The sequence below is a fragment of the Chanodichthys erythropterus genome, chromosome 4, assembly GCF_024489055.1.
Source record: "Chanodichthys erythropterus isolate Z2021 chromosome 4, ASM2448905v1, whole genome shotgun sequence".
Classification (NCBI taxonomy): domain Eukaryota; kingdom Metazoa; phylum Chordata; class Actinopteri; order Cypriniformes; family Xenocyprididae; genus Chanodichthys; species Chanodichthys erythropterus.
Window position 1 is genome coordinate 12,151,165 of NC_090224.1, and position 27,974 is coordinate 12,179,138.

Here is a 27,974-nt window from a genome sequence, read left to right on the forward strand (position 1 = left end):
TGAAGAAGAACACACACGCATTGTCGTTGCAGCAGCTCTTCCCTACAGAAGGTGGTTTGATGGTGGTTCGCTGTTGAAATTCGCAGACAGACACTTCATTACTGACGGTCTACCAACGACTACGGGATCAGGTAAGCTTTATTTAAAGAAGGATATTATAAAGAAGGCTTATTTCTTTCTTTTCTTTTAAATTGGTTTGGCCAAAAAGTGGTTGACTTTTAGTCGCAGCGCAGTCAAGAGCAACAGTGGATGTCTTTTGTCAAAATGCAGTGTGAAAACTGATGGCTAATTAAAAGAAATCAGTAACCTTTCATTTTCGTATCCGTTTAACTGATTGAATGTAAGCTTGATGCACTGTTTGGAGGATTTTAGGGATGATCATGTGTGGTTAATACGCATTTGAATCGTGTGTTGGATGCGGCACGATGTGGGCGGTTTCTGCGTTTCAGCACCCTGGACAGCGACTGCTCCACTGCGTTTCTGTCCTGAATTCACATCCAGCCTCTGCAGCTAAATTACCATTATATGTCTGGCAAAGTTTTGCGCATAGGCGCCATCTATGTAATGACTGATTCTACCACATGTTTAAAAAAGGTTCTGTTGATGTTACAGCATCAGGCCATTAATCACTGAAATGACAGTCAAAACTAACGCCTAGATGTTTCATTTTGCAGCATCATTTTATGACGAGTTCGGCTCATTGCTTTCCTTGCCAGATTCATTTTTTTAAATCAAAGAATACGGTTTGATAGCATCGGGTGAAGATGTATCGAAAGTGATCAGCGATTGATAGTGGGGGAGGTCAATATGGCAAACTGCGACAGAGTGGTCGAGAATTAATGTGCATGTTGCAGAAGAAAGCAGTGTGGGGAAAGTCAAGATGGGATGATGCAGTGCTCACACTTACTGAATGGAACCGATATATTATTATTTGAACCGAATAATAACAACCTTGCCGTATGTAGCCTATGTATGTGATGAGGCATCGGTAATTATCAGTGCGTGTCTTCCTGGTGTTAGACGATGGGCGGGGGCTTGAGCAAAGACGAGCGGGGGCGGATGCTGGAGATACCCTCACTGACAATGATTCTTTGGGCTCACGTATGATTAGGGGTGGCAGTCTTAAGAATTTCATGATTCCCTTATCGATTCTTTTAGTGGCTACTTTTGAGGAAGACTTATTCGGGGGAGAAAAAAAAACTGTTGCTAAATAATGAGGTATTTTTTAGATTTCGTGACTTTCGCAGACTTTAAGAGGCGGTATAAATGCAATTAGCTAGAATAATAGGTCTTAATAAGAAACTAAAAATAAAATATTAGAACATATTTCATTAATCCATGCATTTATTATTATAAAAAAAAAAAAACACTGATTAAAACTAAACTCATAATGTGAAGCTACACGTTGTAGTATGAACCAGTCAGTACGCGCGTATTTACCGTAACAATTCTGACTTGTAAAAGCATTCACGTGATCGTAGAACTCGTAATTACAACTTTAGACCAAGAGCTACGACTTGTACCACGTGACCGCTGTACAACGCGACCAATGATGATTTATTTTAGAGTTAATAGTTCAAGAGAAACGTATAAGAACAGCTCCAAGTGCAGCGTCACGTGTTGTCATCTCATACGGCGTGAACGCAGCAACTACACTGATTCTGAAACCCTCACAAGACTTGACAACAGTACAATTTGATTCATTTCCAGTCATACATGAGGAAAGTAACAATTTCCTGTTCATAAACAGCTCCGGCTGATGCGTAAAGTGTGTGTGCTTCACTGCAAATAACTGACTCAAAAAGTAAGACCGGTCGCGCTGTGTATTGTTGATTCACTAAAAAGAACCGACTCACATGAATCGTTCGCGTGAATCAATCGATCTACAGTGGTCGCACTGTATGTTGATTCACCAAAAATAACCGACTCATACAGCGTCAAAAGACACATTCTGGTTGAGTACCAGGAATCTTTCTTTCAAGAAGGAACCAATCTACACAGGTCGCGTTGTAAGTTGTTGATTCAATAAAAAGATTCGGCTCATATGAATCAGTCTTTCGGCTACTGATCAAGACTTGACTGGTATTCGTAATCGTTCAGTAGCAGTGTCGAATAGCACTGTCAAGGCATTTCAGCGTTCGCGGAATAAAACCGAATGGTTCTCCAAACCCTTTGTATGAAGCAGATTGAATGATGCTCCAAAACCCAGACCCATCTTCGCCACATTGACTACTCATCCTCACGTGTTAAACACATTCTGGCACACAGAATGTACTGATTACACAATAGTATTATCGCGAGCGTAAAATCCCTACATTAACCGGATGTCTAACAACCCGAAATATCATCTAATCATCCGGTCAAAATACCGTGTGACTTGAGCATGTCAGAATAGGCTACTGCAGACGAGCTCTTTTTTCTATCACGTGCCTTCATCTTGCACCTGCAAATGCTGCAAAAACAGTATTGTTTAGCATCACTCTGTTTTTGGACATCCTTCTGTTGTTTTAAGGTTAGTAATTGCGCATACTGTTACTGACGCATAGCCAATATGAGCAACAGCAAACGATACTTTACTACTGTAGAGCATTCAGTTTCGCTGGTTCCAGTCTGGATTTGTCTTGCGGCGGTTGTGAGAGACAGGTTGGCACGCTTCTGTTGTTGAATCTGATGGTTTAATGCGGCTTATTATGGCTTGACTGCAGAGCGCAGGGCGGCGGGGATGTTCCCCGAGTAAGTGGTGACTCACGCGATACCAGACCACGATTCAGTTTTATTTATCGATGCTCATTGCTACATAAGATATAAAGGTACCACCTAATATTAATACATTCAATATAATATAGCATGTAATATTAATACAATTTGAACTGTAGTCCACATATTCGACAAATTAAACAAAAAGATACACTGATTTATCCATATAGGCTATACCCATGTATTGTTACATGGGTTATTTATGCTAATTGGTGAATTAGGATAAACAGCTGTATGCAAATTCTAAATTACAAGTTCTTCTGACTTTATTAGATGTATTTTAGAACAGCACATGTTCACAGATTCCAGTTTTAATATGGCTAAATGCAGTCAGGAGTGATTCACTTACTCCTACAAACCAATTAATATGTCATTTGGAAATTGTTTCATCAAATCTTGACACTGAGACAGCGAAGTGCTTTGTTGCTTCAATGTCTTGATTAATCACATACACCATCATTGTATCAATGAAATGTTGTGATAGATACAATGAAAAAAGAAAATCAAAAGCTTTACCAGTAGCCTATTACTCAAAATTATAAGTTATTGTCAGTAACATGTATAACTATCACCCTAAAGTCCTTGATTTCATATTCCTAATTGCATATCGCCTTTTAACACAAAATTGTTTTAGATTAGAGCACCAGCTGGGTAAAAAATTAAAACTGATTTGCAAATCCCCAAATTAAAGAGAGCAGCTAGTCTTGGGGGGGACACACTAAACATCTAGCAAATAATAACACGGGCCCAAGTACAAAATGGCTACTGCGACAGTCCTGCACAAGTGCACTTGGTTGAACACTCACAGATTGAAAATATGGACAAATGCGTCACAACAAGAGCATAAATGACTGAAGACAGCATTGGATGAAAAGATGAGCAATACGAAAAGGGGGGATAATGTTGGTAGAGAAGAAAAAAGCCAGATAAGGGACGTCAGAGGAGGGCGGCTGAGGATGAAAGGAGAAAAGACAAGATACCCCGAAGAATTAGCTTGTATGATGCATAATGACTGCAGAAAGAAGCCCCCTCATGGCAAACATCTCAGCTGTGAGCTCTGCCCACACATGTGGGTTTCCCCTCCACCATCTATGAATATCAATAATGCTGGAGGTTTCTGAGGGCGGAAAGAGAAGCATCATAAATCAGCATAAGACCTTATGACGCTGTCCTCACTATGTGAACAATTTTAGAGAGGTCACAGTGGTTAATATGCACAGTCTTAAACTTGATGAATAAAAGTGAGATTAAGCAAAGGATTAAGAACTAGCTGATGTAACTTACTGTAGTTTGTACTTAAGACATAATACTGAAAGAATGTATTTTGTACTGAATTTGACATCTAGTTTTTGAAAATGCTCATCTTAAGTCCTAAGAATGAGAATGCCTTCATGTTTGAGGATTAAAATACTAATGCGTTCTGCATGATTAATATGACTTTTCTTACCTTTGTCATTTGTCTTTCTTAATGCTTGAGCCTATCAGATGGACTTGCGCAATTTAATTTTATGAATTTGGCTACATTTGCAAGCTGTTATTGTGAGCAATTTGGACAAATGTTACGGCATCTGTTCATTTGCTCATAGCTGCAGTCTGAAGCCATTTTAGAATTGTAGCTCTTTCGGAGTAATGAGAGGTTATGTCATGAAGTTTTCTACAGAGTGGTGCATATATAAGAGACACAGTATATAAATGCACAGATAGAGGAGCTCATGCAGATGATTCATTCTTTCTCAGTTTACACGATTAGACAGTCTGATTCCATTAAAGTGGAATCATATTTCAGTATTAAGCAGCATGCTATAGTAAATGCTACTCAGAAATTCAATATTAGCCTTTGCTTCATGTTTGCGTATCTTTTGAGGATTATATGACTGTTGACCCATGTTTGAGATGCCAAACAGTCATTTGATAATAATACACACTGGCTCATTTAAACAATTCAATAGGATGGAGAAAGACAAATTTGCTGTAGTTGGAAGTATTACACTCTAAAAAATGCTGGGTTAAAAACAACCCAAGTTGGGTTGAAAATGGACAAACCCAGCGATTGGGTTAAATGTTTGCCCAACCTGCTAGGTAGTTTTATTTAACCCAACTATTGTTTGAAAATGACTATATGGCTGACTTAAAATGAATCAAATTGAAATTAAAATGTTCATTTATTACACATATTAATAAATGTTAATTTTCAAGTTCAAGTTTTGGGTTCATTTTAAGTAAGCAATACTGTAATTTTTAAACAATAGTTGAGTTAAGTAAAACTTTTAACCCAACTGCTGGGTTAAAACAACCCAATTGCTGGGTTTGTCCATTTTCAACCCAACTTGGGTTGTTTTTAACCCAGCATTTTTTTAGTGTAGTATTTTCACTCTTTGCTTGTCAATCACTGATGTTTCTCATTCAGAAAACAAAACAAAACTTTGTTTTGTCTCTGCATGTGTGTCCTCTATATATGCATGTTAAAGAAATTTTTGATTTTGTGGCATTCACTATTTTTGATTATAAATATTCCAAAAATTAACCTTTAGATGGTCCTGCAGTGAACATACATATCATTATGAATAACATAATTGTAGCATTTTTCACTATGCTTATTGTTCCAAAGCAGATTTAAAATGTTTTTGCATTAAAATATTTAGAGATCTTTAAACCATGATACATTTACTTGAGATGCAAAATTGCATGAGGTATTAAGAAGTTGCTAATGTGGTAAGAAAAATATAAAGATAATTCAAGATATATTCTCTGAACACAATTCTTAATATCTTTTTTCTATCTTAAAATATCTTTATAAAATAAATAGATTAATAACCGGTTCTTTCAAAAAGAAATGTGAAAATATATAATTTAATTGAAGTGTTTATTTAAAAGAGTTTTACTTTCTTTAGCTAAATGTACCTCTAGGAAATAGAGTGGTGCAGGGATGACGTCAAAAACCGGAAGACTAATTGGCCTGTGGTTCCCTTGAGATTTTTCTATGGGTTTTTATAATGGGTTTTTTCAATTTATGAGTAAAATAAGGTCTGTGGTAAACATAAGTTGACAATACTGGGATGCTTTATTCTACAACGTAAATGACACACAATTTTGAAGTTATGTGTTTCTATCAAGTAACCAGATTTGGGGTGAGTGTGTGCAATGTACATTGTAGAACAAAATGTCCAAGTATCATAAACTTATGTTTACCACAGACCTCATTTTACTTATTTTTAAATTGAAAAACCTCATTATAAAAACACATAGGAAAATCTCGAGGGAACCAGTGGCAAATTAGTCTTCTGGATTTTGACGTCATCCCTGCACCACTCTTTGAGTAAATAAATCTGTGAATCTGTTGAGCAAAGGCTTTTGGCTGCTTTCTGGATCCTGGGCTTCTTAATTGTTTTTTAATGTCTGTTGTTTATGACTCCTCAAATATTTAACACCTGCTGATTCTATCATTCATGTGTCATTTTTTTCTGTGCTTTCTTCATACCTCCCTCCTTCCCTCCTGTCTGATCAACAAAACAAATGCCACAACCACATGATGCCATCGGTGCAGTTTATGAGATTTTCATATAAATTACCTTTGATGGCATCCAATTCCCCTTTGATACAATTTGACTTTGCTGCAGCATCTGTTGTTGAAGAGGCATATTATGTAAATGAAATAACAGTATGTTAGGACGCCAATCAAAAATAAGACTGGAAAAGAAATGATATTCTAGTGAAATGGCAATGGCAGTTGAAAACCGATCTTCTGGAGGTGTGAGGACGTCTGAATGTTGTTTTTTAAGTGGGTCTGTTTCTATATATAGGGTGAATTCAGGGTGATTCGGACACTTTTTTGCCATTGAGATGACTTAGGAAGTGTCCCAATCAACCTGAATTCACCCTATATATAAAAAGATGGCTGCACCCACATTCACAGCACTCTCATTTCTCTGCCGCTTTCTGATCATCATTTCTATGAAGCTGCAATTAGAATGTGAAGGTCACACTCAAAACAGACTGCATAGCCAGCCCTCCAATCCCTGCGCTGTCAAACTCATCACTTCATCACTCATCATATCGCCAAGAACCTTGGAGCCAGATGGGGAGGCGAAGGAATCAGGGTGTCGGGTGGGGAACACAATGTCTGCTTTAATGGCCGTGTTGTTAATAAATCCATCCTGGGGCTTCCCCATGAGTGGGAGTTTACAGGCAATGAGAAGGGAGGGCTCTCTGCAGAAGACCTGATACTGTTGCTGCAGAGCTGAACACAAATGGGCTTGTGAAATGGACTCTGTCAAATCAATTGCGCTGGTTGTTGGATCCTTGCTAAATCACAAGACCCTTCAACCCAATGTGAAAGGGGCTTCTAAGGCTGCTGCAGTCATTTATGGTACAGCAACATGAGTGCGTAGTGCAGATTCTGATAAGAAGAATACTCAGTATGCTGCCACATACACTCTGGAATGTATAATTTAGATCAGTACTAATGACCGCCACAGATCACAAGCCTAATGATTTTCTGTTGGAGAGTACATGGTCTGTTCTTGTGGGATTTGTGGATTTTCTGTTTTTCTTAATGCACGTTAAATAAAAGATTTTGTGGCATTCACTTTTTTTGATAATAAATATTCCAAAATTGGACCTTTAAATGTTCCTGCAGTAAATATCCATTTTATTTTATTTTATTTCAGTTTAATTTATTTACTACTTTTTACTATGCTTATTGTTTCAAAGCAGATTTAAAATGAACAAAGCCAGAGTATTGTTTTGTTTTCACATTAGAAAATATTTTTAAAAATTTTAAACTATATACTTTTACTAATTGCTTGAGATAGTAATAGGGGTTATGCGCAATCCAAAAACTTCCGTATTCTGTAAAACATATCAGATCGCTTCGGGAATAGGTCTTTTGTATGTGCTTCATGAAAAATTAGCCGTTTTATTCGAGATAACTTAAAAAGGAGCGAGCAAAGATAAGCATAACTGATGTCCCTCGCATATGCAGATGGATATTTAAAAGCTTTTTTCATTCTTCTTCTTCACACTAGTGTTTAGATATTTAATAGAATAAAACACCTATAACAATGTGAACTAATTATTTTCACTGATTATTTTCACTGATTACCTTAAAAGTCCATAGATATGCCATCAGTTCATAGTGCTGTTAACACTTTCTCTGACAAGCGGATGCAATGAGATCAGTTTTACGGTTTGGTCATGTGAAGTTCGACATATACCCTATTGTTTTCAGACAGTTTATCTCAGTTCATTTTTCATACCCTGATTAGAATTAATTTCAGTGGAGATCAAATTTAATTACAAATTTCATATTTGAGATCACCAATGAAATCTGACAACAACTGCCTCAAATTTAGTTTCTAAACGATCGAATCATAACAACAACAACAAAAAAAACCCAGTATTTTTCAGGCTGGATCAATCTAATGCACAATCCTAAATGCGCGTCTCTTGTGTCTCATTGCACATCTGACTGTTTCTATAGAAACCAGAGCTTCTAACGGCCGCTGCAGTGATGCGATGACTTTACGAATCGCCGACTGGCTCTTATTAAGAAGGCGGGATTTATTCCGCCATATTGTGCGTTGCACTTTCTCCCATTAAAAACAATACGAGTGATGCGTCTTGTGTTATTATATAGTCTTTGTTATAACACAATTTAGTAAAATATGCTTTAACAAGAAAATGATTAGATAATGAGTTAAGAAAAATAATAATTTGAACTTAATATCTTAAATTTATGTTCAAGGATGTGTAGATATTTTTACTGGACATTTTGACAAAATAATGATAATTGCAATATAGATTAGAAGGAAACCTTGGGAGGAACTGGGGAAGGGCTGGGGAAGCCCACCTCAGGCTGGTGGTGGAGTTTTCCTAATTCACGGTACTATAATCAAATTTGAACTAGATTGTGTTGCAGCAGAGGTCTTTTCATCTTAAAATGCATTTTCCACATGGTTTACATGATTATACTTGTATTCTATTTCTATATATTATATAAATGATTTGTATAAGGAGTGTGAACAGTAAGAGGTTTACGGGACGTGTTAATAGAGCTCTGGAATCACTCCACGCAATCCTCCACTCAGGAGGAAGGGAACTGGTGTTATTAATCACTGCTCATGAGAGAAGGGGGAGGCATTGCTCAGGCCTGTCCTCATCTGGTTGCATTGCCTTCTGAATAATAAGCCATTGCTATAGTTTACAGGTGGCCGGCTCTATCCATTACTCAATGGCATTCAATCAAGGACATGGCATGGCTGGAGACAAATGAAAGCATTAATGAACTCAGGGACCTCCATAAATAATGCATCACCCGCTGCAGTTTATATTTTACATTTGTTCAGCTAAACGTAACTGAAACGGTTGACGTGTATTTTTTTTTTTACACTAAATGTGCTTTTCTGTAGCTATGCAACTTTCTGGTGCATTCACTATGTTATGGCATTTAACTAGGCGGTCAAGCATAAAAGGTAGCAAAATGAGTAACAAATGGCATATAGTTTGAGTTTTTGTCCTTGTAAATAAGGATTCACTTAGAGGATTTTAAAACATGTCAAGCTCGATAACTAGCTCTACGAGAGTCAATCTGTTGCAACATACATAACACTGTAGAGGGGAAATACCATAACCCGATTTCAAAGGTAATCTCGTAAAACACGTCTGTTTCGCCTGACACAGGGATTTAGAGGTCAGGCATGATAAGTTCATTCCGTTTGAGGGAATGTAAGGTTAAGTTAGCATTTAGCAAAGCATGTGAAGGAAAAAAAGAGAGTGCAACAAGCTTTAAGTTTTGGAGGAGGACAGTTTTTGTGTGGTAACTGAAGTGCTGCAGTGAAGGGAGAGGCTGCATGTTTGAGGAGAGAAAACAAAATGGCAGCCAGAAACGGAGGATAAGCGAGCACACACACACACACACACACACACACACACACACACACACACACACACACACACACACACACACACACACACACACACACACACACACACACACACACACACACACACACACACACACACACACACACACACACACACACACACACACACCTATTCTAAAAGAGCATGTTTGAACCATAGAGCTTCTCATGGTCTCGGTAAACAAACATACAGCTACATACAATTTCCAGTTTCCAAATCAATAAATATTGCTCAGTAACCTAGTTCAATAAGAATCAACTCTCGTTATGTTTATTGCTTTTAAAGGCATCACTGTAAAACTTTTATTTCAGAAGTCCAAACGTGGGTCCAATCTCAAATTATGTTTAATGATTTTTTTTTTTCCTTTTTTCAAAGCAACAATTCTGCTAAATGTTTCATTGTCCCTTCCACTTTAAAATGTATTAAGTAAAATTTAAATGTGATGCCTAAGTATGCAATTCTATACATCAGTAATGTTTATTTTAAAGGCTAGACCATCATAAAGTATGTAAATACATTAATATGGTAGTCTACGCACATAATGATAGGCCAGTTTTGACAGGTTCAAGACTTTTTCTATTCATTCCTTGTAATCCTTGTCCATTATTGGTTTGAATATACTAATTTTCATAGTAATATTCTGAAGAGATGCATACAGCTCTCAGTATATGCACATTCAACTGCCTCAGAATTAGCATGGTTTGTCAACAAGCATAAAATAATGACAGTAATCAATTAAGCAGAAATGAGAGCATGTACATATTTGGATTGTTTTCGTTCTATATTTAATGACTGGTAGTGCAATGGAAAAAAATTATAGAAATGGTTACCACTGCCTAATGCATTATTAATAAACCTGGGATATAGGCAACAACTACAATTATTTTAACCTGAAAGGAGAGGTGAATTGCAAAATAAAATAAAAGAAACTACAAAAAAATATAAATAAATAAAACCCTAACCTTTTGACTTTTACTTTAGAGAGCACCTGCTAACAGGTCAATAATTGAGGGTCCATCTGATCAGTTCTTTACGTTGTTCAGGTTTATATAACCTACAATCCAAAGGACTACTGATGGTGTAATTCATATTCATTATATACGGCAAATAACATTATGTACACTCAGTTAAAATTGAGAAGAAGAAAGATGTGGAGGGAGAAGCAAACTAAAAGACTAAAAGGAACAGCATGGAACATGAGTCTTGAGGTTCCACTGTTCTAGTTAAGACAATTTTCCAACATTGTTTTGCTTTTCAACATTAAAAAAGAGCACCGGCAACAGCAAGGCACCTCTTTGTTTTGGCCCATCATTTCCCCTCTGGTCTGGTCTCTCAAATTGTCCTTAACTTTTAGGTTATTCAAGAATACTGCCACAAAGAATTCTCGATGACTTTCACTGACCTGACATTTTTATGCACTCATCAGAATCTAAATGAGTTCATTCATCAGAGGTTAAGCGAGGACCTGTGAGAGACGTTTCTGTATTAGTGTGTTTCACTGGCACCAGCTAGGGCACCATGACATATGGTACCATACTGCAAAATCATCACAAACAGGTTTCTACTACCCTGAGAGGTCTTGCATCAGATTCAGTACACAGCCTGGGTGATGGGTCAATCAATTTTAGATTGGTGCTCCCTGATCTTTAACCAAAGCAGAAGATGACATTCACTGGTGGAGATGAGAGCGTAATATTGCAGCCTTTAGAGTCACTGGAGTATTTCACTGTAAAAGGTCAGGCAGGCGTGTTAAATTTAATCGCTTGAGTACAATTATGCAATTAATGGAAGCAGTATCACTCTTTAATACCTGCTTGGAATTCATTGGATTTTTCACTGATAATATTGTGGATGGAGATATTTGCCATAAAAATTTGTAAAATATCTAAAAATAAAAAGGGGGGGATTTATATAGCTTTTTCTTAAACAGAATTTAGTGATGTTTCTGCTTAAAACGTTTAAGAAACAAATCAAGTATTTTGCAGACAATGTCCGGTCTTGCATGCAGGATGGTTTTGCAAAAGCATGTTTTAATTTTGGCTTTGAATAAAGATGGCATCACTGAAGCTCACATGCTTGTGCAGTTTAACTCGCGCACACAATTATTCAGTAAGCTGTTCTTATTAGACCTCTTGGGATATCTTGCTAGCTGTCAAGCCAGTCTTTTCAGGAATATATCTGTCAAGCTCACAGTTTCCATGACAGAGGAGGGAATCATTTCTCCTGGTACACCCAGAACCTCAGGGAAGAATTTAATCAGCTAAACACAGCAGCCACCACCTCGGCACTATTCGAAAGAGTGTACGAGAGGAGGCGATGGGCTCTTTAAGAACAGACAGTGTCCTACTGTCCATTTCATGACATTTAATTAGCCTGTGTAAATGAAATGGCTTTATTAGCTGTAGAACTCTAACTGCCTTATGAATTTATCATCCATGGCTGTTTTTCTGTTGCTTATGGGTCTGAGAAAGGGAGAGTTTAGGTTTAGGATGAGTATATTGTCTTTGAAGTGTGTCATCCAGATTTAAGAATTAACATTGTTCACGTGAGCTCCATTGATTAATGTTTTTTCTGTCCATTTCTTTCAGCTTCCCCTAGACTTCCAGTAAGACCCACTCTTCCCAGTTGGAGATCAGCTCCACCCAACACACCCAACAGCCATGGCAGATGATTCGGATATGCGCAATGAGCTCTCTGACATGCAGCAACGTGCAGACCAGCTGGCCGATGAGGTGAGGAAATTCACTTTCTGCCTTTATGCTACACTCACATCAACAACAACCTTCGAACATCAACTGACTGCAACCAAAAGACTAATGTAGTGCCAACTAACAAATCAAAATAGAGCTTTGTACAGCATTGATGTGTTTTTGACTACCAAACCAAGTGGTACTGAAATGAATAGCAATTTTGAGGAAAAAAAATCCTGCACACTCAAATGACACTCATGTACACTCCAGTTACATTAGTAGCCTAATAAAAGCTGATTTATTCCACATGGAGCAGGTCACCTCATGGAGGTGGCCATGTTGACCAGCTGATTACTACTTGCTTTATCTTGGTAATTTCATGTTATCGGCCACTTCTACAACTGAACAAGTAATCTGTTTGGGTGTGTTCAACTTCATGCGGCACTGCATAGATCGATCGGTGACTGACTTGAAGCAGTGCATGGCGGTTATTTTGACGTATGGGATCAAAGAACCACAAGAGCAGAGTTTCGTGTTTATTCGGACACCTTTAGGACTGCTAATGCTCACAAATCCGTTTTTAAACCAGTAAAAACTCTTTTTATGCAACCATACTGCTATATTGTGTCATGTTTATCAAAATAACACACATAAAATTATATAGACACTTTTTCAGTATTTAAAAAGTATAGGCTTTATTCTACAGATGGTGCTGTATTAAGCAGTACGCTTCTGTTGCTTCATGAAAACATCTGAAACATCTGTGTATTTGACAAATATTGCATCTAATCCACTTTGTCTGTGATAAAACACTGTGCGAGCATCCCTACGGGAAGCGGAAAGTGTCTGACTTGACGGCTACATTTTCAATTTCGCCCCCCACTGCAATCGGCAACTCTCCGATCGGTCTGCAAACACACCTATTAAATTTGTTTTGCTCTTATCCAAGTCACTGACACAAGTTAATTATTTCATATCTTCATGCTCTGTTGATTGAGGCTTGGATAAATTGCTGTAATTTATGCTACAGATTTATTTATTTGTACACAGCTTGTTCTGTGGGCCGTGACTGTGAGATGTCAGAGTCCATATGTGAATGTGTGTGTGCCATGTGGAGGGAGGTTCACCTGCACTCTGCCTTACATAACGCTGCAGCATTTGCTGTGTGTGTATGAGAGCTGGGGGTGGCGCCTGTGTGTTTGCAGCCTGATGGAGCTCCTCTCTGCCGCCCCACGCTATGATTCTCTCAGCTGAGCAGAATATTAAAACACAAACAGCACAACACACTGCTAAAATTTCCTCCGGCCTTCTGATCCATGGATATATGAATTCATAATATCCAGACACACAGTCCATGATATTTGCGTGAAAAATGCTGTAGAGTTACTTATATAAATTGCATGTTTTGAAATATGTTCAGTATTTGTAATGTTTAGTTGGAAGAGAGAAAAAGGGAAATTGTTCAGCTCCAATGTTTTTGAAGCACATTTATTTTGGCGTTTCATGTCAGTTGGACACAGAGAGATAAGGTTGTCATAATGGTGGATGGCCTAAGGATGTAGATTTTGAAAGGAGAGATGAATAATGTTCTGACTTGGTGCCTCAGAGCACTGACCAGTGAGAGATTATTTTATACAGTTTATTATGCATTTAAACAATAAAACATAAAAAATAAGATTGAATACTGTGCAATAAAAAGTTTAGTCACTGAGCACTGCAAATTGTTTTGTATATTTTTTAAATGTTACATTTTGGTATGTTAGTGCTGTAAAGAACATCCATTGATTGTTTATTGATTATAGTGTGTGTTAAATATCTTCCCACACACTACAGCTTGTGGAGGTTTTTAATCGCTGTCAGTTCCTAATGAATTCAGGTTTTAACATCTTTTTTCCTCCCCCCCACAGTCACTGGAGAGCACCCGCCGTATGCTGCAGCTCGTGGAAGAGGTAAGAGAAAGATGAATATATTTATTCATAATTATTGTATTTATAATCAATAAATATTGATTATAATTTGATCACAAATGTTCATATATGATCTAGCATAATCTCTCTCTATACACATTACCATTCAAAAGTTTGGGGTCAGTACGATTTAAAAAAAAAGCAAAAGAAATTAACCTGTTAACCGGGCCGGTGGGCGTGTCTGAGCATGTCTGTATTTTTATTTCCTTTTTTTTTTTATAAAAAAATACTTAATCAACTATCACAAACTATGCATCATTTGAAAGCTAAGGCTACGTTTACACATGGGCGGCTATTTTCATAAACGGACATTTCAACCTCTCCAGTTTCAAAAATAACATCGTGCACACGTCAGTTTTCAGAAAAGTTTTCATTTACATGTACCCGTGTATGTATGACGTCAAGAGTGAAACGAGCAGTTCAAGCCCACGTAAGCCAATCAGAATCCCAAAAAATAATCCCGAATTCCTCTTGAAGTGATTCGAAGTTGTTGCAAAATTGCTGATTTCCGAGCACTCATTCGTCTCTGCTCCAACATAATGGAGCAGCTGTATTTGCAAATGCAAACACACGAGAAGAGTTTGCACCAACATAAATGCGACTGCTACTCTAAATGCTTCCATGATCAAATGTAAACATAGGTGCGAGCTCTGCCGCATACTGCGACGTTGGCTGCCTAAACAGGAGATTTTAAAAAGATTTTCAAAATCTCCACTCTGGCCGGAGTTTTTAAAAAGACTCGTTTTCAGAGGCGAATTCTCCATTTGCGTGTAAACGAAGGGCGCAAACGAAGGGAAATGTCTCAGTTTTTCAAAATAACCATGTATGTGTAAACGGGGCCTAAAACACTCAAGATTCATGTTCTGAACCCGTTTTTGCAATCAATACACCAGAGAGGAAAGGGTTAAATAAAATACTGAAGGACTGGCCATGCAAACATGAGCAAAATAAACGTCAATACTTATCTTTCATCTCCTATGGTTCTGATCAGTTCGGACGAATCCAAGAAACAGCAGCATACATTTCATTGTAAGGGTCCACTCTTCAAAATGCATCCCACCTGTTAATACCTTTATTCAGCGATGATGCTGAATTGACCAAAAGTGACAGTAAAGACTTTAACATTGTTACAATAGGTTTCTATTTTAAATTTTGAACTTTCTATTCAACAACAACAACAACAAAAAAGGTTCACGGTTTGGCCATCCTTAAAAATATTTTGGTTTGCAGTAACAGTAAAAAAAAAAAAAAAAAAAAAAAAAAAAGGGTCGGTAGGTATTATATATTTTTTCAAGTTTCAATGTAAAAAAAAAAAAAAAAAAAAGTACAATTTTGGTGATGGTGATTACATAGGTATGAATTTAAACAAATTAGCATATCGTGACATCACTGACTGGGTCTTTCAACCTGTGCCTTCGGGGGCAGCAGTGTTTCCACTGTCAGGCCAGAAGCGGGCATGCTAGTGCGTGCCAGGGCCAGTCGCGTTTCCACTTTCACTTCCGGGGCTGAAAGATCAATATAAGGAGGATAAGGATCCTAAAATCTAATTTTATAATTTTTGTTCTACCATGAGAGCTTTAGTCTTCAAACAGAGCTGAGCACAAAATGGGCTCGACTATTCTAGGCTAGATGGGTTGAGGGTGTTAGTTAGAGAAAGAAGAGAGGCGTGTATATCTGAGGGGAGGAACTGTGATGAAGTCTCCACAGCATATCTCAAGGTCATATTGATAATCACAGCCCATATCTCTGCAAGGAGCACCTCACCATGTCCATTACTGGCAGATCAGGGAAGCGATAAGTCGCCTCTGAGTTGATAAATAGACATGTCGCCTGAAGACTCTGAGGCTGACAGACTGATAGACAGAAGAAAACATGGAGAGGGAGGGTGCGCACAGATCAGGAATATGTCTCGGTTGGTCTAAGAAACTAATTATGTCAGCCTATACCAGCCTTTTCATGTTCTAGCTAGACTAATCAAATGTTCTCGGCACTTATAGACGATCAGCAGTATTCCTGAGTTAGGCCAAAATGGAGGTAAATCACATTCATTATTTATACTGGTAGAAGCATTGAGTTTGTTCCAGGCTTTTACTGCTGTGTGGAAATTCAGCGGTTTATGGCACAAACAAATTAATCCCCAAGGATCCATTTAGGGCACATTGTGATCCCATCCGGAAGGAGGGGGGTGCTGCTTCATGCCTTGCTGATTTATGCACCTCTGAGCCTTACAATTATCCCAAATATCGATATCCCGTTCCCTTCAAAGCGCTGAAGCTGCACTTCCTGAAATATGTCACAGCTGCCTGTTATTTTCCAAACACCAGGAAAAAAACAGCACAGTAAATTCAACTCGCTGATCATTAGGTTCACAGAAAAGTCGTATTTTGTAAGTGTTGGATGAGATCTGAGATGCCAGGGACCAAATAGTTATGGACATGGGTTGCTCAAAGACATTTCTCATTGAAGACCAGCACAGTGGGAGCTGATTTATAATGCAGACCTTTGCAGGGCACTACTAAAGGACAAGATCTAAATTGAAAATTCTGAGAACATCTGTATTGGCCTTTACGCTGATAATTTTTACTGGGGTTTGGGAGGAGTAGGTCTCCTCTGTATGAGTGTAACTCACTTTATAAGCTTTAATGAAGTGCCAGATGATTTGTCGTCGTATTAATGGGCACACCAAATAGTGTGTGCTAAATCTGCTCTCAATAAGAGGAATGAAATGGCATCACTCGTTCTGTATAACACCTTCAATGAGACCACACTGTATTTGTTGCACTGCCTAAATGTTTGACTGTACTCCAACACTCATTTATTCCCTTAAACAAACAAGTGGATTCATTTTTGGTTCAATCCATTTATGTTTCAGCAGAATATTTAATTGATAGTTTTTCATACTTTCACCATTTAAAAGGTGCAGTAAGCGATTTCTGAGAAACGTTGTTGAAATTTGAAATCAAAACAAACATGCCCTTTCATCAAAGAATCACACCACTATCTTGATAGCCCCGCCCCCAAATTCACAAACCCCCTCATGAGTGGATACGCCCCTTACTGCTGACTGGCTGAAGTGTGTTTTGGGTGCTCAGTCCAACCCACTTTCAACAGCGTTTCTTAGAAATCACTTACTGCACCTTTAAGGGTGTATTAGAATTGCCTCAAGCTACAAAAGCTCAGAAACAACTCTAAATAGATTCTGTCTTACATTAGCGTAGAGAGTGCATTTACAAACTATATTGATCAGGGCTATATGCTCCACAGTAATTAGCGTTTGCTTGTTTAGTCTAAGAAAAAGGAGAAGAACATTATGCAATTTGAAATGTCACCAGTACAGTCTAAAAAGACATCTGTCTGTAAATGAGCCTAGTGTTTCTTGTGCTGAATCTCACCTCTTTTTCTTTGCCCTTTATTCTCCACTTTGTTTTCCATGTATTTCACCCTCTTTTCCACACTTCTTCACCATGGCTCTTGATGCATAGAGTAAAGATGCTGGTATCAGGACTTTGGTTATGCTGGATGAGCAGGGAGGTAAGTGTGGATGTGCTTTAGATGATGACAAAACAATTTTCTTCCATTCAATATTTGAATAAAAATTTTATGTCTGTTAGCTTTACATTTTTACAATTTTTACAAAACTGAAATGTGCCAATTTGCCATTATAATATGCAACTATAGTATGTATTATAAATTGATTTTCAGCTGTATCTCTTTAGCAATTGCAGTCATTTCTGTGCAATATAATTTTGATTTCCTCTGCTTTTTCTGAAGTAACTCCAAATCTTTCACCCTTTTGCTAACACATTTTCCTCTTTAATTTAATATTCTTTCAATATACTATTTTACCAAATAAACAGGACTGGCCACTGCAACTATCCATTTAATGTTTGCATTTAAAATATATTTACAGTTGAGTTTATAAAATAAGTTGCCATCGCATTATTTTTTAGGCCAGCTTGAAACAATACAAGTTCAAGAAAACAAATAAAGCAACGATCGATTTAGCTGGTAATGACAAATGACACTCTTTCCCATAAACTGCACTAATACTCATTTGTATAATCCCTGGCATAATGCTAATATTATAGAAACCAGATATTAAATACTGTGACAGTGTCATTTCAATCATTGAAACGACAAAGTGGGTCATCAAATATATGAATCGGCAAGGCTGTAACCAGCTTTCTCCCATGTTAAAAGCACACGGTTAGCTTGTTTGGCTTAGTGTGGTTTTAAAAACGACATAATTGGCCTTGCTTTAAGTTCTTAGAAGCCCTCTGATTGGCTCCTGTGTGTGAGGGCCCCCTGTCTGCAGCCAGTAATTAGCCTTTTCATAAGGGGAATGAGAGCTCACTCCTTCATCCCCTCAAACTGCGGCCTAAAGCCTATTTAAATGAAACTCTCAGCCCAGAGGTGACACTAAGCTCTAGCTTTATCAAGGAATGAGGTATGTCAAAAGTTCATTTTCTTGTTTTAAATGAGAATCTACAGAATTTTGACACAAGGAAATTAATCATAATTTAGGTTAATTTGCTTTGCCTAAATGAAAGTGTCTTTGAATGCCAGGGATTAAACAAACGAAACTTATGTGGTAGGCTTTTTTCCCTCTTGAACCATTCCCAGTTTGCCTCACTCTTGCCTGTGACTGATACCTTCACTAAACCGCTTAACAATATCGAACACACCCTGTCTGCACAACAAACACGCCAGACTGCATCACCACGGGTCGCCCAGCACCTCAGCCATATCATCCCCTAACCACACAGAGACAAACAAACCATAAGCTACACCCTCTTTCATTGTACCGAGAAGAAAAAGAGGCTGTCCGCTTCCAGCAAAAGAGTCAGCAAACTACAGCCACTAAGCCTTGAGAGAGATCAGGGCAGTGATTTATTCTGCCCCAAGGTCTAATTAAAGAGACACTGTCGCCCTCCTCCAGTGGCCCTTGTGGGAGACTCTGTCTGCTATTGGCCGCTGGGATCAAATTCAAGCTAGAACTGCCTGTGTCCTCTGTGATTTCATCCACTAGATGAAGTTTTCCCAAGTGTTAAATTTGAAAATCGACGTGAATTGCCATTCGCAACCCATTTTACTTCCGTAATGTGACATATTTTGAGTGACGCGTCTAGTAATGAGAAAAAAAATGTTCAATGGGGCTTGACTATATTTATTGGGGTTGGGCGTTGTGTATGTGAATTTGAGTTTGCAAAAAACTTAAATTTAAAAATAGCTATTTGACTACTGGCTAACATCGGTGATGTCAGCAGAAATTTTTTGAATAGGGATTAAAAGACACTTTTTAATCTCTTTTCGTTCCCGATAAATCCAGGAATGCATGCATTACGAAAGTAAATAGGGTCCGTTTTGATTTCATGTTGACTTTGATGCATATTTCGATAAATAAAGGATGAAGTCTTGCTATTTTAACTCTTTCCTAACTCTTTTTTTGCATATGTAGGTTCATTCTAATGCATGCGTCCCCTCTAGATGCATTGAACAATTTCGCATCCAGTTCAGAGGTGCTCATTTCTCATATATTCTTGTAAAACAAGAGCCAGTAAAATTCATTCCACTGCTGTCATCCCTTTGTCCTGACCAGAACAACTCGATCGTGTTGAAGATGGCATGAACCATATCAACCAAGACATGAAGGAGGCCGAGAAAAATTTAAAAGATTTAGGGAAATGCTGTGGCCTTTTCATATGTCCATGTAACAAGTAGGTACTGACCTATGTGGCAGAAGGATCTTACGTATGTGGTGGCGTCCGTTTTTTTTTTACCCCCCCCTTTTTTTGAGTTTCCTTTTGTCACAGTGACTGTCTGAAGTTTTGTCTTCTCTTCTTTGTCCTCTCTTTCCTCCCTCCTTTATTTTCCTGACACCTGCTCTCGTTCTGTGGGGGATAAATTACTTGTTGTTTAATCAGAGCAACTGGAACGCATCGAGGAGGGAATGGACCAAATCAATAAGGACATGAAGGATGCAGAAAAGAATTTGAACGATCTAGGAAAATTCTGTGGTCTTTGTTCCTGTCCATGTAACAAGTAGGTGCTGCTTGCCTGCCTGCCTGCCTGCCTAAAATAAATCTTATTGAGAGGCCTGTAGCCCTAGTCAGGCATGCCCAGGGTGGCTTGCCAAGTTCACTACTCATGATCCTAAGCACAGACAAGTGAGCATGAGGCATGGTCACACATGCTCAGCCCAATAGCAGGTCCTTTGATAGACAGTTTATCAATGAAATGTATGAATATAAGGCATGCTGCACAACCCAAGGCCAAGTCAACATATTAATGAAAACTATATCAAACCACTAAAACTGCATGGATGTGCCAAAGTTGAGCTACAAGTCACTAAACGTAGACTCAATACAAATGAATAGAAAATACTAAACGAAGTCAATTTTACTCTTTTATCAACTTAATCATTTATTAGAAGATATTATCCCTTTCCAGTCCATCAAGTTGATTAACGTTAGTTAACATAACGCAAACGTGACGCATTCATTATTTGAGTCGTTTGAGGAGAAACACGATTATAAGCAAACATATTGAATGTTTTGTGCTTTAAGTTAGTTTTAATTAATCAAATTCTTCAAAGTATTCAAATTTTACAACGAATGGAAATAATAATCGCCATTTTGGCGCCCAGTAATGTGGTGTTATATATCACTAACGTTAACTGTCTCAGCGCGAGCGAAACGACCGCGTCAGCGTCTATAAGCACGAAAAACATGAATGAACATCAGAAGACACGTTGAAAAATATAGTAAGTAACGTTACAACTTACCCGAAATGTATCATCTGTCATGTCGTCAGCGTTTTATCCGTGGAAAGACGTCGATAAAACAGCGCGTGAACATGTCACGTGATGTTCTATTTACAGAGGAAACGTCCATACTGTTAAAAAAATAAAAATAACGAGAGGATTATATCGCAAAAATTGTAAATAGATTGTTTAATATATACACATTATTATAAATGCATTATATTTTATCTGAACTGTTATGTCTTATTTAATGTAGGCCTATGTTTGAATGAATTCTGTCAAAAAATGTTTGGAATCTTTAGAGGCAGTTTTGACAGCCACTATCTAAATTATTATATCTAGACAACAGTTTGTAGCAGAAACATCATAATTTTATATCGTTAGAAAGCACTTTCATTCAAAGCATGCAATTCAAAAATATGTTTCTTGTTCAAAATGGCTCAAAATGATAGAGCAACTCAAATATATAGGCCTATATTAAAAGAAAAAAAGATAGTATCTGCTTGAAAATGTATAAGCATATACTAGCTTTTTTACAACTTTGAAAGCACATCCATCAATGCTACCTGTATGACTTTAATAGCATGTCCCTGAATGCCAAATGCATGCTCATGCATCTCTTGCTAATGATACTGACATTGCTGCTATTTGTTAAAAAAAAGAAGAAGAAAAAAAAAGCACTAGGCCTACTGCATAGTAACAATGCTGATGACCAACTCCTAATGAAAGTCATTCAGATGATCTAACATTTTCAAGCCTGTCTCGTTTATGTTGGCAGGGACAGTTTGGAAAAGAACAGGACACACAGTCCAGTCTATAGCCGCAATACAGTGGAGAAAGCCAGTGCTTTTGCTGGTTCCCCAAGGGAAGCAGACGAGATCTAGGTCAGACAGAGAAAAAGATACAGTGCAGATATTCAGGGTTTTTTTTATGTGACACGCTGTCATAAAGTCCCGGACTGATGCAGAGGCGCAAATGAACCCCTGCGCTCAGGGAGGTTGAATTTTGGGTCAGATTGTGTGGTTCACATTGAACTCAGTTCCTAGTTTTATCGAAATTACAGTTAATTTTTAAATAAAATATTATTCTTTTTAAATAAAATAATGAAAAATGACTATTTTTAAAATTAAATTGAATTTTCAGAAGTAGATTCTTTCATAGTTGGACAGCAAAAGGTATATTTTTGCTCTTACAGAATATGTTAGGAACAATAAGATATTCAAGGTTCTGATATATTTTTTATAGTCATTGTTTGCCAGTTTGAGTATTAACTGCTCCTTCACATTAGATAAAGCTCAACAAGCTGTTGAGAGAGAGAGAGAACGGAGGGAAGGCAGCCGGGGGAATTGTAGCTTTAGTCCATCTCTATAAATAATACTGCAGTGGGAGGCTTGGCCATCTCTCTTTCGATAAATCAAGAAATATTAGAACTAAAATCCATATCAACAACTCACAGCAAGAACAACAGATTAAAAAAACAAAAAACTGCCTTGTTTATGCAAAAGATGCAATCTAGATTCATGTTTAGAATTTATAAATTAAGTTCATGATTTTTTTTTGATTTTTTTTTTTGACTTCTCAAAAGATCCCAGTGGCATGTCTACAATAAATTGTAATAATCTTAATAGGTTGTTGCCATATTTGATAAGATTGCTTTGGATAATTGGCATGTAAAAGAGGCTATAATTAGCAATAATTGATTCATTTGTGGCTCTGGGCTATAATGTCATAACAATATTGACCTTTCAATGTTTTTCTTTCATTATAACGTTCATTTTAACACATTTAAGAGTCAGAAACACTGAGCTGAGAGGTGGCCAATGATAGGATGTGCTTCTCTTCCTCCAGTTTCTTTTCTGTTGAAGTTATTTACACTTGTCTCCACTGATGTGGCAGTCCTGTTACTCTGTGTTGTCTGTCGCCAAGGCCTGTGCTCTTTGTTATTTGTCATAATTTGAGGGGGACAGCTCATGTGCCATGGGGCGGGCAGAAGTGCCCTCCGAGTCCCATTTCTCTTTGTTTATAAATGGCTATCCACCTCTATTTACGTCCCCCATTTTCAGAAAGGTATGTGTCTCAGCATCAAGTACATGTATGTTATATGTCCGCAGGATATAGCATTACAAATTACAAAGCCCCTAGGAGAATGAGCCCATCCCTGTTATGCTTGCCTGATAATCCATGTTTGTTGTTGATCTGTGGACACACTGCTGCTGATATGGAAGTGTCCGGTTACCCTAGTGCTCACGCTTCCCCCGACTCTGTGCAGAATGAAGAGCGGAGCCAGCAAGGCCTGGGGAAACAACCAGGATGGAGTGGTGGCAAGCCAGCCCGCCCGCGTGGTGGATGAGCGTGAACAGATGGCCATCAGCGGAGGCTTCATCCGCAGGTGAGACGCCCAGGATTTCAGGACACTCAGTCGAGAGGGTTAGCTGGATAAGAGAGAGGTTTGATTGTGTAGCCAAATGCTCATAAAGAAGGCTTAAGGGGTTGAATATATAGATAGCCCGCCTGTGTGTATGTGTTCTACTTTGAGAAATTATTGGTGATTTAAAGTGACATTCTACTGTGTTTGTGGGTGCAGGGTAACAGATGACGCCAGGGAAAATGAGATGGATGAGAACTTAGAGCAGGTGGGAGGCATCATTGGTAACCTGCGCCACATGGCCCTTGATATGGGCAATGAGATTGACACCCAGAACCGCCAGATCGACAGGATCATGGAGAAGGTATGGATTGGCTCTCAAGGACAGTTTCCCCTTGTTGGATTTTCCAATGAAAAAATCCTAAAGTGCAGTTTTAAAATTCAATTCAACAAAATAAGAGTTGACATGAATATCTGTTTACAACACATTTTACTTCCATAACAAAGAATTACTAAACTAATATTTATTAATATTACTAAAAAATTGTATTTTGTTATATATTTTAGGCTTTATAACTTGAAATATTAAATAAAATATCTAAATATTATATTTTATATATGTTATGTAGAAATATATATATATAATGTGTGTGTATGTGTATATATATATATATATATATATATATATATATATGCATGTATGTATGTATGTGTGTGAATGAGTGAGTGTGTGTGTATTATATATATATATATATATATATATATATATATATATATATATATATATATATATATATATATATATATATATATATTACATTCATACATATATACATATACATATTACTTATATACATACATACATACACACACACACACACACACACACACACACACACACACACACACACACACACACACACATATATATATATATATATATATATATATACACACACATACTTTTTAGGGCCAGTTTTGATTTAACATAAATAATAAATTAATTATTAATATTACCAAATGTTGTATTTTTTATTTAAAATATTAAAATATCTAAATATTATATTTTATAATATCTTATATGTAAATATATTGTATATGCTCATTTTTTATTAAAGATTAAAAAGACAAATTATTATTTTAATTATTTTATGTTGACTTATAAAATAATTTAAATAATATTATATAATAATATGAATAAATGAATATTATATAACAATAATAACAATATATAAAACCCATTTGACTTCCATAACTTAATTTGTAATTAATATTTATTAATATTACTAAAAATTGTATTTCGTTATATATTTTATATAATTATTACATGTATTGTAAATTATATATATAAAATATATATTATTTTGATTACAGATTATATATAACCCTTAGTGTTGAGCCTTGATATATTAAAGACACCGCTAAATGTGACATTTATTACAATGGGTTTATGCGAACATTGCTTTAAGTTCACTTAAATTAAAAGTTATACTTTATTAAGCATATTAAATGTTAAAAATTATAGCTTGTTGAATGACTATAATTAATGGGTAGAAATTGAGAAAAAAAAAAGTCCATTTAATAGAGACATATCAGTATAAGTGATACTGGCCTTCATTAGTAAAAAGATGCCAAATATTTTAAATATACTGTCTTTATGTTGTTTCTACATTATTTTGGAGATGTGAAATGATTATAAAATAAAAAGATCCATTAAAAACGCTAATGTTAGGTGCGATTACATGAATACATCTTTGCTAATAAAGCACTGTTTGGTCTATTTCAGGCTGATTCCAACAAGACCAGGATTGATGAAGCCAACCAGAGGGCCACAAAGATGCTGGGCAGTGGCTAAACCTCTGGTCTGCCTGCTTTTACCAACCATGCAGTTTGTCAAAAGGCAATGCGCTTATCATGGTATTTACCTTCTAGGTTTGCACACATGCACATATCACCCGGCCCCCATTGTAAATGTCGTTCTATGTGTCGTCTGTCAGCTTTTTCAATGATTGTCCTCGTAAAATGATTTCTTATACTCTGTATCATTCTTTCCAAAGGTTGTATATAGTGCTGACTTGATGGCTCTTGCTCACTTGTGAAGTTTTTATTCTCTTTATTGCCTGTATACATATATGTATGTATGTATACATATATCTGCTTGTATGTGTATACATATAGCCTATGTGTATATACATATATATCGAATTTTTGCTGGAGGAACTATATAGGAATGCTATACAATCTGTCTTTCCTTTTCAGTATATCTCAGTATCGTCTTGGTAAAACTGTGTCACACCACTCAGCTACTGTCATGCTCCTTATTTTGATGTTGTCATGACAATGAAAAATGGGAAAAAAAGATTTTGCAAATGATACCAATACAACAAGCACTTACAATCAATGTCCTTGGTTCATATCCCTCATCACAACCATAATCAGTTACTGTTTAGACGATGTGCAACTAGATTCTGTAGCTGTAGTAGTAAAAACATTGCATTCCAAGTGATGTGAATTGTGCGTTATGCATGACAAATGGTAGATCTTAGCGTCTTATAAATAAAACTTGTTTTAAAAAGATGAAAAAAAAAAAAAAAAAAATCATGGCAGTAGCAAAATTGACAAAAGCATGCTCAGTATTAGGACACAGTGGAACGTTCCATATTACTGCAAGTTTGCAATAGTGCCACCATTTCAGTCGATATATATTTCACAGACTGTGACCTTTGTTGTAAAATAATTCAAAGTGACTTAAAGAGGAAATGTGATGGGAACGAAACAATGCTGGTTTGGTGGTCCTGCAAAAATGACTTGTTTTCTAAAAATGAATATGCAGTTTGGTGTAGAAAATGATCTGTTCTGAAAGGTGGGGACTGGTTGTTTACTGTATCATAGGTTTTGGATGCTCTGAAAAAATAAATAAATCATTTGCAATGTAAAGCAAAGACGCATATTTCTGAGAGAACTTACTTTTATAAGATGACTGTATCCTGTTAGTTTACTTTCCCCGTGTGGTTTGTTATTGGTAAAAAATGATAATAATCCATAACAAAAAAAAAGATTTTTTTGTTGCTTCTGTACTTAGAGCTATGCACACCAAATCACTAAGATGTTGAATAGTTATTATAAGAAGTCAAATAAATACCTTACCTGAATGACATAGGTTAAACTGTGAGATTGATGTCCTCAACGCATGTAATATTAAAACTCCCTCTGTATCCTGTCAGTCTGTGAAGTGGTTGACATTTTGTAGCTAGCTGAATTGATTAAAAGTAATAAACCCCTAATCGCTGTGGGTTTTCATTATTGTCTCGAGCAAAACGTCATTGTCGCTTGACAAAGCTTCTTAGTGGGAAAAGAACAGGAGATCTGAATAAGCCAAACATGAATTTTACATAGCTGGCATATGCTTTTAACCAAAGCAACTTGCAACTATGTGTTCCCTGGGAATTAAACCCTGCAGCCTCGATGTTGCTAGTGGCACGCTTTACATATTAGACGTTATGAAGGTTATGCATTCCTAATGAGTCAAAAATGGCACTGAATGATATGAGACAGCAATGGCACATTGAAGTAAATTGCTTTCAGACAAAGTCCAATTAAGTCAGTTCACTCAGCTGCCATATTGGTAACAGCCCCAGGCTGTTGTTTTCTATTATAGACTACTTGAATGGGGAATGACTAAAATCTTGACAATATTATGTTTCAATAACATATTTTAACTCAGAAGTCTCTGTTTTAGATCGCCACCTTGAACTGTCCTGTTTTGGCGAGACACAATTAATAAGGATGAATTTGCTGCAGCGATAAAATTATTAAGACACATTAGCCTAAGAGTATGACAATGATATGGTTAAAAGGAGAAGTTTTCCTTTGAGTTTTATATTAAAGGGATAGTGCACCCAAAAATGAAAATTTGATGTTTATATAGGCATCCAAGATGTGGGTGACTTTGTTTCTTCAGTAGAACACAAATGATGATTTTTAACTCCAACCGTTGCCGTCTGTCAGCCGTATAATGTGGGTCAATGGGAACTTCTTTCATAAGAGTAAATAAAACTTGCATAGACAAATCCAAATTAAACCCTGCAGCTCGTGACGTTAAATTGATGTCCTAAGACACGAAACGATCGGTTTGTGTGAGAAACCGAACAGTATTTATATAATTTTTTACCTTTAAAACACCACTATGTCCAACTGCGTTCAGCATTCGCTTAGTGAGGTCTGATCGCGCTCTGACAATGGAAGTGATGTCTCACACTTATACTTCAATGAGTGCTAGACTCCCAAGTTCCCATTGACACACATTATATGGCTGACAGACGGCAACGGTTGGAGTTAAAAATCATCATTTGTGTTCTACTGAAGAAACAAAGACACCAACATCTTGGATGCCCTGATAAACATCAAATTTTCATTTCTGGGTGAACTATCCCTTTAATGGCACCAGACGACACCATTGTCAAAATGATCCCCATTCATAAGAATGGGTGACTAAAAAGACAAAAAAAAGA

At 37.0% G+C, this 27,974-nt stretch overlaps 1 protein-coding gene across 2 annotated transcripts; it reads left to right on the forward strand.

The window, feature by feature from the left end:
* Nucleotides 1-27,405, forward strand: snap25a (synaptosome associated protein 25a). 2 transcript variants are annotated; one of them, XM_067383114.1, is made up of 8 exons: nucleotides 1-131; nucleotides 12,267-12,410; nucleotides 14,276-14,317; nucleotides 17,818-17,866; nucleotides 20,260-20,377; nucleotides 23,368-23,487; nucleotides 23,683-23,827; nucleotides 25,250-27,405. In XM_067383114.1, the coding sequence occupies exons 2-8, from the start codon at nucleotides 12,339-12,341 to the stop codon at nucleotides 25,316-25,318; spliced, it is 615 nt and encodes a 204-aa protein (XP_067239215.1). In that variant the 5' UTR covers nucleotides 1-131; nucleotides 12,267-12,338; the 3' UTR covers nucleotides 25,319-27,405. The 2 variants fall into 2 exon arrangements, with proteins under 2 accessions (XP_067239215.1, XP_067239214.1); XM_067383113.1 differs by lacking the exon at nucleotides 25,250-27,405 and having other exon boundaries at nucleotides 23,683-23,986.
* The last annotated feature ends 569 nt before the right edge of the window (nucleotides 27,406-27,974 follow it).

What these genes read in the sequence shown, in the direction of transcription:
- snap25a (XM_067383113.1), top strand. Translation starts at nt 12,339, where the DNA reads ATGGCAGATGATTCGGATATGCGCAATGAGCTCTCTGACATGCAGCAA. An exon ending in CAGACCAGCTGGCCGATGAG is followed by an intron (nt 12,411 to 14,275) that starts GTGAGGAAATTC and finishes TCCCCCCCACAG; the next exon opens with TCACTGGAGAGCACCCGCCG. An exon ending in TGTTCCTGTCCATGTAACAA is followed by an intron (nt 20,378 to 23,367) that starts GTAGGTGCTGCT and finishes GACTCTGTGCAG; the next exon opens with AATGAAGAGCGGAGCCAGCA.